This window comes from Stigmatopora argus, chromosome 5 (genome assembly GCF_051989625.1).
Source record: "Stigmatopora argus isolate UIUO_Sarg chromosome 5, RoL_Sarg_1.0, whole genome shotgun sequence".
Lineage (NCBI taxonomy): Eukaryota > Metazoa > Chordata > Actinopteri > Syngnathiformes > Syngnathidae > Stigmatopora > Stigmatopora argus.
The window spans coordinates 5,686,542-5,702,935 of record NC_135391.1 but is presented as its reverse complement, the minus strand read 5'-3'; the positions used below and the strand labels follow the sequence as shown (position 1 = coordinate 5,702,935).

The following is a 16,394-nucleotide window of genomic DNA, read 5'->3' as shown; positions in this document are numbered from 1 at the left end:
GCCAATCAGCGAATTTACTTGACACCACCAAGCCCACAAGTCCCGGAAGCTTGAACTTTTTTTTCCTGGATAATTTACAAACCCCAACAAAGGCAATCGAGTTATTTAAATCCACATCTTAATTTAGAAACCTATGAATTATTATCCATAGTTAATCCTTCAACAAAAGAAGAACGGCTAAATCAACATCGACTATGTCTTCTACTTTGCTTAGTAACTACTCTCCCGAAATCTCTGATGATCAAGAAAATAAAGTGAGTAACGATTCTAATATTTGTATAAAAAACAATACAATATAAACATTGAAATGCTTTTAAAGACGTGTGCTGAGTGACCCGTAAGGTTTGACACCGCAAAGACGGGTCAAACTGGTAACAAGGCTAGCACTTAGAGTACTTCGTCACTTGTTGCGCAGAAAATCTATAAACGGGGCGCTATTCACCTGTAATAAAATAATAATATCACCGTGATTTCAACAACGAAAATGTATGTTCGTGTGTAAGACGCTATATGCGTTTGGTTTTTCCATTAAATATTCTCTCCCGTACAGAAACCGGTATATTTGTGTAAATATATAATTTGTTTAGAGACCGGAAATTAGAGAGATTTCTAAAGTATTTTTGCTTGAGTAGAAATATTTTCCAAAATAAAACCAGGGAACACTCGGTGCTGCTATTTTGACGTCAATAGACGTCCAATCTACATTAACTTTTCATTCACTGTTTACCTTAACTTTTATGAAACATTCATTAGCATGACAATTTCTCTTAATGCTGCAAATGACATTCTTACGGTTGAATGGGGATAGAAACTCCCTGCGTAACATATCCATTACTATTTTGGTATTTAGTTGGACAAGTACTTGGACAATCTTCATCTGGCTGATAAGACACTGATGGATATATCAATAAGATTTCGACGAGAAATGGACAAAGGCCTTTGCAGAGATACTAACCCCACGGCAGCAGTACGGATGCTGCCAACTTATGTACTCTCAACACCAGATAGAACAGGTAATGCTTTTATTTTTATAAGTTGCCCAATATAATTCATCATTGTTGCAAAGGTTTACGTGGAACTCAGACTGGATATTTCTCAATGCAGTGGAGAAGACAGGATATTCAGATTAGCAATATCCTATTTGTCGAACTGATAAGAAGATTTCAATTGCATGTGTGTTAAGACAACACACACACATACACATACATATATATATATATATATATACAAAAAATATATGTATATATATGTATGTATGTATATATACATATATATACACATACATATACATATATACATATACACATATACATATATATACATATACATATATAAATATATATTAATATATATATATATATATATATATATATATATATTTACTCTCATTTGATATTGCGTAGGCAGGGCACATTTTGCAGGTGGTACTAATATTTGTAACTTGTCCCTTTAAGAAGCTACGTCAGTCAGGGTCTTAACAAGTTCTCCAACAAAAAAACATAAAAGTCCGGGAAATTTGGAGCTTTTCTTTAGCCTAATAATTACTAGGGCATTAAGTATGACTAAATAGTAATTCACAGTTTGTATTTAGGGAATTTGAGCAACGATTTAAATGGTAATTATCAATAACCTTCCAGGCGACCAAAAGACCGGTGACCAAAAGATCGGCGACCAATCGACCGTGTACCAATATTTGGTATTCAAAACCAAAAACATACTATTTGCAAACACAATATGACTAATAGCCTAAAAATATATTACCCAGCATAAGAGAGCTTGATTGCATGGTTTATATGTAATAATGAAATAATCAGTTCCTCAATTAAGTTGATTGGAGAGTTAACATGCAAATCTAATTCAATTGTTAGATATCGTTTATAGCCAGCCTCACTCCGATGACTGTGTGGTTACTGATAAGACATGAAAAACCCGAAGGCATTGTTTGACATACCGGCTCATGGGATTCTTACCTCTTGGTTTTAGAAATGTTTGGCCATGAGGGCATTTGAAGAGCTCTTCTCAGATTTGTTCCCTTGCTGTGTGCCTCAGGATAGATTTATATATATATTAGTCCTTTGTTGTTAGGATTTGATCTCCTTTCTCTATTGACTCACCCCGGATGTAACATTCTGTCTTATGTTCCAAAGTGTGTTCTAAAATGTGTTTTGAGTGCACTTTGTTTACTGTTCCATTTAGAACAAGGAGAATTTTTGGCACTGGACCTTGGTGGGTCCACCTTCCGAGTACTACTTGTTACCGTTATGGCTCATGGTGAGCAAAAGGTGAACATGGAAAATCAGATTTATGATATTCCTGAACGTCTCAAGAGAGGCTCGGGATCTGAGGTAGGATTAACAACACAATGCCTGTACGAACTTATTTATAAAACAGAGCCTCCAATAAGAATACAGACAATTCGTCACAATAGACAATAGATCGTTTCTTTGTGGTCTGCCTTAAGTAATAGCGAAGGACACATCTTTGAATAATAGCATGTACATCTGTCAAAACACTATTGCAGGCTGTCTCGGTATATTTCATATTATCTGGACTGTTAATTGTGCCTGTGCTGTTGATCCATTCCCAAGTCTTTCAATAATTCTTAAGTCTTCCCGTCAGTTTTTAGAGAAAGGCAGATTTCACCTTGATTTGCTTTGTACTTTGTGCTTTTTGCTTTTGCTTTGTTGTTCTGCGGCCTTTGACTGTACTGTCTAACTTATAACTATGCCTTTTCTTGCTACTGTCACAATGACATTTCCCGAATACGGGATGAATAAAGTTATCCAATCCAATCCAATCCAATTTTTCCTAGGAATGAAGACACAATACACTAATATACACCTTACTGCTTTTACCTTTTATTTCATCTTCCAGTTATTTGATTATATAGCGGAGTGCCTGGCTAATTTCATGGAGAAGTTAGGAATAAAGGACAAAAGGCTCCCTCTGGGCTTCACCTTCTCTTTTCCTTGTCAACAGAGCAAGTTGGACGAGGTGAGTAATGTTGCAGTGTAAATTTAGTTTAATTTGTGCTATGCCAGGAACCGACATAACTTCTTAACACCACAGCTGAAAAGCCATGACCTTGAATTTTTTGCAATTACTCTTCATGGTAGCTGTCACACAGTCTGTGAAATTGTGTTTAATAAAAGGTGTAAAAGCACAATGAGTACGCAGGTGTTAAAATATGCTAGATGGTTGAAAAATATTGTTGTACCTGCTTTTCAGAGTATATTAATTTCTTGGACAAAAGCCTTCAGGGCAACTGGAGTTGAAGGAAAAGATGTCGTCAAACTTCTGCAAAGTTCTGTAAACAAGCGAGGGGTATGTATTCTGTTGAACCTAAGAATGAGATGGCCATGAACAAAATATGGCAATAAAATCTTTTTTCAAAATTCTTTTAGTAAGAAAAGGTTGGTAAATATGTGAAAATAGTATCTTACATCACTCAAGTTGCATTTACTGGTTGCATAGCCTATTGTGAAACAGCCTTCAGAGTCATTAAGTACTTTTGGCTTGATCTTAACAATTTATGATTTAATTCTGCTTCATGGTCTAATGTACTGCCAAGATTTAATTGCTATGTACAACAGCTGCATGCCCTTTACCTACTGAAATTATATGTTAATTTTCTTTCTTATGCTATTATTGCAGGATATCAGTGTTGACATAATGGCTGTTATTAACGATACAGTGGGAGCTATGATGACCTGTGGCTATGATGATCATAATTGTGAAATTGGTCTCATCGTAGGTGGGTATTTGTAAATATTTAGAACAGGGGCAGCTGAGACAACTCCAATTCCATTAGTACCAAAGGCAACTGATTTGAAAAATGTAATTGCGGCAAGTTGAAACATGTACAGACGCTCCCCTACTTACGAACATTTGAGTTACGAACAACGGTACATACAAACATGTCTGCGCATATGGCATATGTCGAAAAATGTTTGGAAAGAGATGCTGTAAGTTAGATTTTCCAAGTAGTGCTTCTTTCCGCCGCTAATAACGACCCCTGGCGGTGTGAGAGCTCACCCAACATCCACCTTCCTCTGCCCAGTTCGTTGCAGTGCGTAAGTGCGTGAACGTATCTCCAGTGCGCAAATAACTTTTTTCATTGTTATCATTAAATATCTCATGCATCCATTAATCAATATGGTTGGTGAAAAGCGAAAGGCTTGAAGTGAGGGTGGTAGTGCAAGGAAGAGGCAAGCCATTTCATTTGAAACAAAAGTGGCAATAATAAAGAAGCTTGATGCGGGTGAGAAAATTGTGAGCGTTGCACAGTGGATTCTGACCCAGAGATGACCTTGCGGAGCTACTGGAAGTCCTATAACATTTTTAACTGTGTGAAAAACATTGATGCATCATGGCGTGAGGTTACCGAGGTCAACCTCAATGCAGTGTGGAGGCTTCTATGCCCTCAGTTCGTCAACGACTCCCGTGGCTTTGATTAGGAGGGCACCAATAAAGAAATTCTCAGCACTCTTGTCGGCCTAAGTGACAAACTCGAGCTTGACCTGCAGGAGGAGGACTTCGAGGAATTGCTTGAGTCCCATGGGAAGGAATTGAGTAACCAAGACCTCATGGGGTTGGAGGCTCAGCAACGTGTCGAGGAGGAGGAGGAGGAGGAGGAGGAGGAGGAAGAAGAAATGCATGTCCCCATGAAGAAATTCGAGATGAAACTCTTGGCCGAGGGGTTTTCGCTCATAGATAAAGCCATCGCACTCTTCGAGCAGCAAGACCCAAATATTGAACTGTGCACAAAGGTTGCAAATCAATTGAATGATGCCATACAGTGCTACCGCATCATTTATGATGAAAAAAAGAAAACTGTGCAATCGTCGTTAGATCGCTTCTTTCGGCCAGTTTCTAGTAAATATCTCTCTCTCTAACATACGTAGTATGTATACAGTACTGTACGTATTCTCTCCATTTTATTAATTATTTTTTTTCAGTACAAACCAATGCCGGTTAGTTATACAAGCCTTACACATACAAATGCACTTATATAAACCTTCAATATACTTATATAGGCCTTAAACATAAATTATAATACAAAATATAGCACTGAAGCAACTTACGAACAAATTCACCTTACGAACAATCGCTCGGAACGTAACTCGTTCGTAAGTAGGGGAGCGTCTGTATTTGCGGCACACCTTTTAAAGTATCCAAGATCAATGTATCATTTAGCGAGCAGCTGTCACAGATGCACAAATTCTAATGTCACGATACAAACGTGACATTGTTCAGGCCTAAAGGAAACCAACGGACTGGGAAAAAAAATCTTACTGTCGTGCAATAATACCTTGGTGATTGGCTGGTAGATTGCTATTGATGTATTGAGCACCCCTGATCTATACTGTTTGAATCAGAAATAATTTTGCATAAGGAAAATAAATCGAATAAATGTGTGTGCTGTTCATAATAGTTTTTCATGGATGAGGACACATTTTCCAAGAAATTTAATCCCTTGTTTTCTAACAGGAACAGGAACAAATGCCTGCTACATGGAACAAATGAGGAACCTTGAGTTGCTAGATGGTGACGAAGGGCAGATGTGTGTTAACACAGAGTGGGGTGCTTTTGGAGATGACGGTGCCTTGGAAGACCTGCGAACACATTTTGACAGAGAAATAGATGCTGGCTCTCTAAACCCTGGCAAACAGCTGTGAATATATATCTTCATGTTTCATATACACTTTTTAGACATACAGTGAATAGCAGATTACCATAAATGTGCACCTACTCACATAGATTGCTCTTTTATTTGTTGATTTCCAGTTTTGAGAAGATGATTAGTGGAATGTACATGGGGGAACTGGTACGTCTCATCCTTGTAAAAATGACAAAGGACAAGTTACTTTTCAACGGCAAAACGACAGCTAAGCTCCTCATGACTGGAAAGTTCTCCACCAACTATATCTTTTCCATAGATATTGAGAAGTAAGTGGTTTTCGCTTCTTTGCACAACGGAACCATTTCTGCAGAGCCAAGGCAATCATATAATAGCATTTCCTTTTTTTTTTTTTTTGAGTACTATCATTTGAAATAAATGAAGATAATCACAACCTACTGCACCGACAGCTTGTCCTTGATGCCCTTGTCGCCACAGCGAATCAATTATTCGACCCTGTCCTTCGCATCATCCAGGATTTACACAAAGAAGCTCACCAGTTCTGTCGTGATTGCTCACACAAAAAACACAAAAAAAGGCGTTCGACTAAGTTGGGGCATGTAGCACAACTCATTGAGAAGCAGGAGGTTCATAGTCTAATAAAGAAAGGTTTATCTTACATTGCTAACCTGATCAAAGTAAAAATGCTTGTTTTAAGGCAAAGAGAAAGAGAGCGAAAAAAATGTAACCTAATCACTGATGACAATTTTTTGTTGTCAAAAAGTGTGATCTTCAACGCCATTAAACTAGTCAACTAATTTTGGTAGCCCTATCTTTATGTAATTCACATGAATCACCAAATATGTCTGTTATTAGATTTTTTTATTCATTTCTATCAGAACATTTACTTATTTCTGAAACAGCGCCCCTGTCGAATGTTTGACTTGATCCTTGATCTCCCATTTATTCCATACACAGCAAAGAAGAAGGTGTGTTGAGTGCTGAAAACGTGCTTAAAAGCCTTGATTTGAACCCAACCTTAGAGGACTGCATAGCCACTCAGAGAGTATGTCAAATAGTCTCTACACGGGCTGCACATTTGTGCGCCGCCACATTGGTTGCAGTACTCCGACAGATTAGGGACAACAAAGCAGCTGAGAAATTGCGAGCCACCATTGGAGTGGATGGCTCTGTATATAAAAATCATCAAGAGTAAGTTATCCTTTCCATGCAATGTGTGATTTAGTACAAACAAGGACGTGATTGGATATTGGAAGATTGAGAGAAAAGCACTCTGTCAAAAACATTTTAGAGATAGGGATTCACTACTTACCCCTGGACAACAGCACTGGTGATTGAAATAATTGTACGACACAAGCCAGCGACAATGGAATTCCTTTCCAATCATTTTTAAGTTATCGGTTTGATATTGTTGTGTGCAGTCGATTGGTCGCCGGTCTTTTGGTCGCCGTCTTTTGGTCGCCGGTCTTTTGGTCGCCCCGCCCGCAACAAGGGGCGACCAAAAGACCGGCGACAAAACAAGGTAAAACATCATGGTCTACGCATCAATAAAAGCCAACAATGGCCATGAGCAGTTTCACTGAGCCGACGTGTGAGTTTATAAGAGTTTGTATGTACATGCGTTGTGCCTTTAAGAAGCTATGTCAGTCAGGGTCTTAACAAGTTCTCCAACAAAAAACAATTAAAGTCCGGGAAATTTGGAGCTTTTCTTTAGCCTAATAATGACTAGGGCATTAAGTATGACTAAATAGTAATTCGCAGTTTGTATTTAGGGAATTCGAGCAACGATTTAAATGGTAATTATCACTTACCTTCCGGGCGACCAATCGACCGTGTACCGATATTGTAGCCCCGAGATACTTAGATGAAATAGCATTCAGTTTAGAGTAATGTTGTTCTTGGAACTGTGAAGAATTAGTGAGACTTGCTATAGTTTAGTTTGCCAATCATATTTTCATGCTTAAATTGTTTGTATTTTAGAGTTAACACCATCTTCAGTGGCTCCATAATTGTTTGACAATATGTTATTATAACAAAGTGGGCACAAAGGATTTCTAAGTGAATGACTAAATGGATTAGTGCCTTTCCTATTTTTTCAATTTGGCACCTCCTTAACCATGAACTTGCTTCGACTTCTAATATTTTTCTATTGTTCATTCCTTTTGCCAAGGTTTTCAAGGCGGCTGCACAAGATGGTACGGAGACTAGTGCCTGATTGTGACGTGCGTTTTTTGAGGTCGGAGGTGGGGAGCGGGAAAGGCGCCGCCATGGTAACGGCGGTAGCCTTGCGTCTTGCCGCTCAGAAAGCTGAGCGCCAGCAAATTCTCGATAGCCTCCATTTGAATGAAGAGCAGCTGATGGAAGTGAAAAGGCTAATAAGTGAAAATATGGTCCGCGGCTTGTCAAAGAATGCCCGCAATCAAGCGAGCATCAAGATGCTGCCAACATTTGTTGGCTCAACCCTAGATGGATCAGGTAGCCCTGACATACCATTCTTGAATTCACTCTCAAGTACTTTATGACTCTTGATAGTAGCTTGTATCTATGCATTGTTGTCTCGGATGGGAGGTCATTCAACTTTTATTATAACTATGTTATTTATGCTTTCAGAGCACGGAGACTTCTTAGCTTTGGACCTTGGCGGCTCAAGTTTTAGGGTGTTGCTCGTGCGTGTGCAAGGGGACAAGAAGCACGTTGAAATGCACCATAAGAACTACATTATTCCGCAGGAGACCATGCAAGGCACCGGAGAAGAGGTTTAGTATACGGAAAGTTGCACATGCGAAAAAAAATAACATTTCTTTGTTTGCTTTGCTTTTGCCTTGAGACGGATAATTGGAAATTCATGGGAAGATTGTTTTCTCCTTGGATATTGTTTTAGGCAATGAATGCTAGATTGAATAGCATTGTAAGCCTTTGGCTTTCTAATTTGCTGATGGAATTTGTAGACATTTCACACCAACGCATCCGGAAACCCCTCCAGTAAATTGGATTGGCTTGGTCAAGGTCCTCCCACAACAGCTCAATTGAGATGTGATTATTAGTTTAAATGAAATACGTTGAAAAAAAAAAATACATTTCAAATTTGACATCATTTGATAAAAGGAATTTAGATGAAAAATCAAAGTGTGCTCTAAAATGATGTAATTTTTAAACCTATCGGTATTTTGACAAAAGCATACCACAGACATGGGAAAAAAAATAATGCCTCTTTTGAATAGATTTGTTTTTAAAACAACTCATACGCTGTACCCTGTTGTTTTTTTGTATATTATTCCAAGTAGTTAAATGTGAGTCAAAAGTTTTTTTAAGCATCTATGAACTAAACATTTCTCTAAACACTCATTTTAACTAGTACGGTTACTTTTGATAATTATTTTATGCCACATAAATACTGATTGTTCCTGTATATTTCTGGGTGACAGCTTTTTAGATACATTGTTGATTGCATGGCCAACTTTTTGGAAAGGATGGGTTTGAGAGGAGCATCCTTACCTCTGGGATTTACATTTTCCTTCCCCTGTCACCAAACCAAACTTGATCAGGTGAGAGTGTCCAATCTTCCTTTGTTCCATCTAAACATAAAATATTATTTGCAACGTGATCTGTTCAGTACATGATGCATTTAAAGGGGAATGTCACCTTGAAAATCCTTTTAGATTAGTGTGTATATATCATTAAGACATAGTTTCACACCCTTGTATTACTACCTTCACAACTTCTTTTTTCTTCCAAGATTTTTTTGACACAGTAACATATCGAGCCCTTAAAACATTTTCCCCGTTTTAACTCGTGATCCGACATCAATGTTCTATTTGGAGTCAAGTATTGAAATTGTTGCACTTCTATCTCACTGTATTCATTTTATTCACAATTTGTAAGACATGCTAACTCTTTTGAAATCTGGTTTGCAACTTGAATGAGAAAAAAAATTGACTATAGGGGAAGGTGAAATTCAATGCAGAGGTTTCATATCATTTTTCACCTAACCCCCCCAGGGAATTCTTCTAAAGTGGACAAAGGGTTTCAAAGCTAGTGGTTGTGAAGGACATGATGTTGTTGCATTACTTATGGATGCTGTGCGATGCCGTGGGGTTAGTAAACATTTTTTTTCTATGTACGTATTCTGAAAAGCTTTGGCATGTTTTATCCTTTTCAAACTAAATATTGCAGTTTCTTTCAGTTATTTGAGTGTATGTTATGTTCTTGCAAACATTCCCCAACTGTAACTTCTTTGCAGTTTAAACGCTTAATAAATAATCTTGCTCAGAATGCTACATGAAACACAAAAATGTATAGCCCTTATTTGCTTATAGTGAGTCCACAGTAAATATCATATTTGATTAGGGCATTGAAAACCTTTTTTTGCAGTGTCACGCAACCAAATATATATAATATATATCAGTGGTGGTCCGTGCATTTGTTCGTAGCGCCTTCAACGAATCAATCCAACCCTCAAAAACTATTCTATGGCTATAAAACCTCTACTGCAGCTACAGCTGCGACACATAAAAAATAATCAATAAATCAATGTAGAAAAATGGGGTAAAATCCACTTCCTAGCAGCATTTAGTGATTAAATACAAACACTGGAGCTTTTCAGATATCCTAACTTGGCCCACAATTGAAATATTATTTAGGAATATAGCCATGTTTTACTCACCAAAAATCCTTTTTAACTGTACACAATATCCATCCTCCTTTCTTTCTTCCTTCTTTTATATCGCCATCGAAGCTAATGCTGAAAGTCGAGCCTGTCCTGTTGTATTTCTGGCATAGTCCGTCTTGAAAATGGCTTTAAATCAACACAACAATATATTTGCTTGTGCAGCCTGCTCCAAATACAGTTTGGTAGCTCTGGCTAATGACTAGCCTCCTAGTTGGTGAAAGCGATGATGTATCCCTCCGCCTGCGACAAGACAATGATGTATCCCTACGCCCGCGACAATACATTATGGTGTTGCCAACTCGAAATCTGATTGTTAAAGCAACAGTCTTATCGACGCTTGTTAAAAGCGGCAGAGCCCGCAGAACTGATTGTGAAGGCTTTGAGGCAGATTTCTGACCCTGGCAACAAATGATGGCTGAAATTTGATTGGTTAAATGCTTCAATATGAAAACACACATCTGGAAGCAGTGCAACCAGGGAGAAAGGAAGCTAACAGACAATTTGGAATTATTTAATAAGTATTGATGGACAAAATATAATACATGATTCAGATATTTCTTAGGCCAGCAGAGAAGGCCTTGAAGGCCCGCCACTGATATATATATAATGTATGTAACCAAATTAGCGGACTTTATTTCATTTCTTTTAGATGTCATGCTTTGCAAATTAGGTTGATAGACTTCGTTAATTCATATAGAGCGTCATGAAAAGGTTTTTTTCCAAAGGGACATGAATACACTTAGTTTTCCTCATTAATTTCTTATCTTCTAATTGAAATGACTGTAGAATAGAACACACCTTAATTATGAGACTTCATTCAAAACAACTCCGTACTCGAGGATTAGTGTTATCTCTCATTGCAGGAATTTGACTTGAGCTTTGTAGCGGTAGTTAACGATACCGTAGGAACCATGATGACTTGTGGCTATGAGGACCCCGAGTGCGAGGTGGGACTCATTGTTGGTAAGTGTCTTTCTCTTTTGTTATCATTATTCGTATTATTGTTTTTAATCAGAATTTTTGAAAAAACTAGTCATTACGGGAATCGTTTTTGGGGGGTCTGTTCTTTATATTTCTGACCCCGAGATTAAACTACCTGCAGCTACGCTACGACTGCGAAAACGTCTCCGGTCGATCTTTACCGGTTGCTCTCAGGCTAAGGACGTCTGCGGCAATTAGATGGGAAATCATGAGGGTTCTGATGAGAACACACGAATTAAATAACCCAGAATTTTTATTTTTCTACAATGTCATGATTTTTTCTTTTCCTAACTTCCTAGTTTTGCTTGTATATAAAAACAATTTCATTTAAAACAGCATGCATTGCTACAAATTGCTTACATTTCCATTATGTCCTAATACTCCTGCTATGAACCCCCACAGTGTTTCCTTTCCCTGATTATTCTAACCACTCGTCATCCACGTTTTCAATATTGTGAAGACCTGTGATTTGTTCGCATTGCATTCCCATTTTGAAAGGAACGTGTATGTTATATTTCATATTGATGCTAAAAATTGGGGTATGGCATCAATCTCGTCTGGTCAAAATAGTCTTCTGCGTCATGGCTACAATTACATCCGGCACATATGTAGCCCATTCTGTAGATGCTGGAATTTGTCATAGTGATTAGTAGTAGGCTTTAGAACACATTTGTCAAAGTGGCGGCCCGGGGGCCAAATCTGGCCCGCCGCATCATTTTGTGTGGCCCGGGAAAGAAAATCATAAGTGCAGACTTTCTGTTTTAGGATCAAATTAAAATGAAGAGCATAGATGTATATTAAATGTCCTGATTTTCCCCTTTTTAAATCAATAATTGTAATTTTTAATCAGTTTTTTCTGTTTTTAGTTCAAAAATAAATTTGTAAAATCTAAAAATATTTAAAAAAAGCTAAAATAAACATTGTTTTAGATCTATAAAAAAACTGAATATTCAGGGCTTTTAATCCATTTTATTTAAAAAAATCTAAATATTATATCTAAAATGGTCCGGGCCACATGAAATCGAGTTGACGTTAACACGGCCCGCCAACCAACCCGAGTCTGACACCCCTGCTTTAGAATGAATACCTACGCAGTCAGTCTTTTCCTAGCCGCAGGCTGTGCAATTTTACGGTTTTAATTGTCAGTCCTTTTAATGTGTTTCCTACTTCAGGCACAGGGACGAATGCCTGTTACATGGAGGAGATGGAAAATATAGAAATGGTTGATGGCGACGAAGGGCGCATGTGTGTCAATATGGAGTGGGGAGCATTTGGTGAAAACGGCGAATTAGATGCTTTCCTCACAAACTTCGATCGTCTCGTTGATGCCTCCTCAAGCAATCCCGGAAAACAGAGGTACTGCACATGAAGGACTCCCAATTCCATTATGTTGCAGTCCACGGATTTTTTTATCTACATTCACACTGCAGCATAACATGCTTATCTGTGGGTTTTTTTAATTATAAAATTCAATTATTTCAAGTAGTCATTCAGATTCCAAAAACAAATCCTCTCGTGTTGAATGCCATTAAATTGTGATGAGCAGGCGCACTAATGCCACATCACGAGATATGTATCCCCACAAAACAATGGATTGTGTGTTCACAGAAGTAAACATAAATCAAGTGCGGACAAAATTGTGGCAATTTAGAGGATCTGGATATAAATCTGATCTTTTTTTTTTTTTTTTTAAACAAACAATGGCATGACAAAATCCGAGAAAAGTCCAACTTGAGCTGCAGTGTGACAATTAAAATGTATTGTTTATACTTTTCACTAAGACCACCAACCCCAGCAAATTAAGTTCATACTCAATTTATTTTTCCCCCCGCATCAAGGTATGAGAAGATGATCAGCGGCATGTATCTGGGGGAGATAGTGAGACATGTTCTATTGGATTTCACAGCAAAGGGTTTACTGTTTCGAGGAAAACAGTCTGAGAGACTGAAGACCTGGGGCATCTTTGAGACAAAATTCCTTTCACAAATTGAAAGGTAAAAAAAAAATCTTCATTTCACTGTCCGTTATATGTGCAATTGACTTTTCTGGTCTCTTATTTCTACCTTTTCAACGTATTTTCATCTTTGTAAATTACACGTTCTTATACTTTTGAGCTGTCATGTTCCATTTTGAATGAAATATTCAAATATATTCAAAAAAATGTGTATTCCATCCCAACTTTTGGGACATTTAAACACTGGGGATGTTCTTTCAAAGTTAAAGTTAAAATGGTATTTACCTGAAATATTGTTACTGTGGAAGAGGGGTTAGCACGTGTCAGCCTCACAGTTCTGGGGTCCTGGGTTCAAATCCAGGTCATGTCCACCAGTTTGGAGTTTGCATGTTCTCCCTGGGCCTGCGTGGGTTTCCTCTGGGTACTCCGGTTTCCTCCCACATTCCAAAAACATGCATGGTAGGTTGATTGAACACTCTAAATTGCCCCTAGGTATGGTTCTGGCTCAGAGTCAGCTAGGCTCCAGCACCTCCTGTGACCCTAAGGAGGATAAAGTGGTTCAGAAAATGAGATGAGATTGTTACTGTGGTAAACGGTTTGATTGTGTACAAGGGGGAAGGTTAGAGCTTGACGTATTTGGAAGTGAAAACCTGCATTACAAACAAGATAGCTGAACATTCCCACTTTCATTTTGTACCATCGATTTTGTTTCTGTTTGCTATAGTGACCGGCTGGCCATGCGTCAGATCCGTTGCATCTTGCAGCACCTCGGTCTTACCGGCTCAACATGTGATGACAGCGTGCTAGTTAAAGAGGTTTGCAGTATCGTCTCCCGCCGGGCGGCACAGCTCTGCGGGGCCGGTTTAGCCGCCGTGGTTGACAGAATGAGACAGAATCGCAACCTGCAGCAACTCACCGTTACAGTCGGCGTTGACGGCACTCTTTATAAAATGCACCCTCAGTAAGTATCGGTTGGCCCGTAAAAATCTGTCGAACGAAAACCACCAAGCCTCATTTCTTCTCCATCCACAGTTTTGCAGGAGTTATGCAAGAGACGTTGCGCAATTTGGCACCGCAGTGCAAGGTGACGTTTCATAATTCTGAGGATGGAAGTGGAAAAGGAGCCGCACTCATAACCGCGGTGGCCTGCAGAATCAGAAGTAGCACACAATAGCACAGACATATTTTATGTATTTCATCTAGCAGCATAGAATAGGGTCTACCTGTGTCTGTATCATCCATTATCTACTTTGCAGTAGTTTGAATGACTCTTTCCTGGAACCGACATTCACAGTATGCTTGAGTATTTATAATAATGCACTTGTTGATCCAGTGCCTTCATTTAGACTTTTTATATATTATAAAAAATGTTGACTTAAAAACTTTGAGACTATGAAGCGTGATACCATGAAATTATTTTGTTCCAGAAGTGGTTTCGTAATTTGGATTTTTCAGTGGAGAGCCGTTTTAAATGTAGATACTCGAATTTATTCCTCGGTCCTCAATGTACCACCAACTGAACCCTTTAAAAAAGAACATAGTGTACCAATTTTGCCTGAAAGGTGGGAAACACACATAAAAGAGAAAAGGATGTTTCTATTTCTATATTATTAAGCATGAAAATGAATAATAAACATGCAAAACAATCTGTATTGTTGTTGAAAAGCAAGTGTGTCGGTGAGAGAGAGACGCAAACATTTAGAAGCTGACAAAACATACATTAGATAGTAATTGAATCAATTTCAAGCAACTCAACTAATTTATTTTTTTGTCACTCTTGTAAAATGATGTCATTTTCCTTCTTGTCTTCAAAATTGCTGGTACAACAGTGCAAATCTCCCCTTTGTGTCACTAATAAAGTCTTTTTATCCTCAGGTGTTGTGATTCTCCTGAGACAATTCGAGTTGATTGTGGGCAAAATTGCCTACAATTTTCATTAACAGCGCAAACACCAATTCATTACAATAATACACTCAACACATACAGGAAACACAGAAAGCACTAAAGAAGAACACCAGTACAGAAATTGTATCATAGACAGAGTGACGAGAGAACACATTCGGTGACACGTAACAATATAATACTGTATTATCAGACGGGTGTTTCAACAGTAACATGCGGTGTTAAAAATTACAATTAAGCAATTAGCTAAATGGATCACAATGTTTTCTTCACTTGTTATTTTTACGATCTGACAATATCAAGACACATCATGTTCAACATTGATTAGATAAATCATAGACATTAAACCAACCCAATTCAATACGGTACCCGGATATCTCGTCGACGGACACTTCGTCGCCCGGACACTTCGTCGCCCGGACATTTCGTCGCCCGGACATTTCGTCGCCCGGACATTTCGTCGCCCGGACATTTCGTCGGCCGGACACTTCATCGCCAGACAGTTCGTCGAACAGACATTAATGAACGGTTGAAAAATCTCACGGATGGCTATGCAAACGGAGATAGACTACGGTACCTACAAGCCATTGCACATAATTTGTAAGTTTTATATCTGTTTTAATACAATTTTTAATAATTTTATTTATTGCCTTTTATTTTAATGTCAAAGTTCCTTTAAAAAATCTGAAGTAAAAACTCTCTCATGATTATAATTTTGAGAGAGAGAGATGGTTTGGTTGATCGCTTTCAACAAATTATTTATGCAACAAAACAATCGTTCGTGAGGTTAGGTTAACCCTAACCCCTAACCTTAACCACTATCCCCTAACCCACATGTGTCAAACCGATTCCGCTTAGGGCCGCAGTGGGTCCTGGTCTTTGTTCCAACCGAACCAGTGCCGACATTTTAACCAATCAGGTGTCTTCTAAAATAAGTAGCACCTGACTTTAATTAACTGATTACACTTGCAAAAGATATCCTCTTGTTGAGTTGGAATGAAAACCTGCACCCACTGTGGCCCTTTGAGGACCGGTTTGACACCCCTGCGGGCCTAATCCTAACCACTAACCTTAACCACTATCCCCTAGCCCGCGACGAATTGTCCGTCGACGAAAAGTCCGGTCGACGAAAAGTCCGGTCGACGAAAAGTCCGGTCGACGAAAAGTCCGGTCGACGAAAAGTCCGGTCGACGAAAAGTCCGGTCGACGAAAAGTCCGGTCGACGAAAAGTCCGGTCGACGAAAAGT

General features: G+C 38.5%; 1 protein-coding gene and 1 long non-coding RNA gene across 2 annotated transcripts; one reads left to right on the top strand and one right to left on the bottom strand.

Moving 5' to 3' along the window:
- The first annotated feature begins 4 nt into the window (after positions 1–4).
- Positions 5–15,119, top strand: hk2 (hexokinase 2). The gene is made up of 18 exons (XM_077599989.1): positions 5–254; positions 851–1,013; positions 2,197–2,345; positions 2,875–2,994; positions 3,229–3,324; positions 3,655–3,754; positions 5,491–5,674; positions 5,788–5,949; positions 6,599–6,832; positions 7,812–8,116; positions 8,252–8,397; positions 9,067–9,186; positions 9,640–9,735; positions 11,174–11,273; positions 12,464–12,647; positions 13,130–13,285; positions 13,970–14,206; positions 14,278–15,119. The coding sequence occupies exons 1-18, from the start codon at positions 195–197 to the stop codon at positions 14,417–14,419; spliced, it is 2,754 nt and encodes a 917-aa protein (XP_077456115.1). The 5' UTR covers positions 5–194; the 3' UTR covers positions 14,420–15,119.
- LOC144073979 (uncharacterized) lies at positions 5,446–6,515 on the bottom strand. The gene is made up of 3 exons (XR_013300206.1): positions 6,076–6,515; positions 5,757–5,839; positions 5,446–5,615 (listed from the first exon to the last, which is right to left on the bottom strand). It is a non-coding gene; the product is annotated as an uncharacterized LOC144073979 (long non-coding RNA).
- Positions 15,120–16,394: the final 1,275 nt, after the last annotated feature.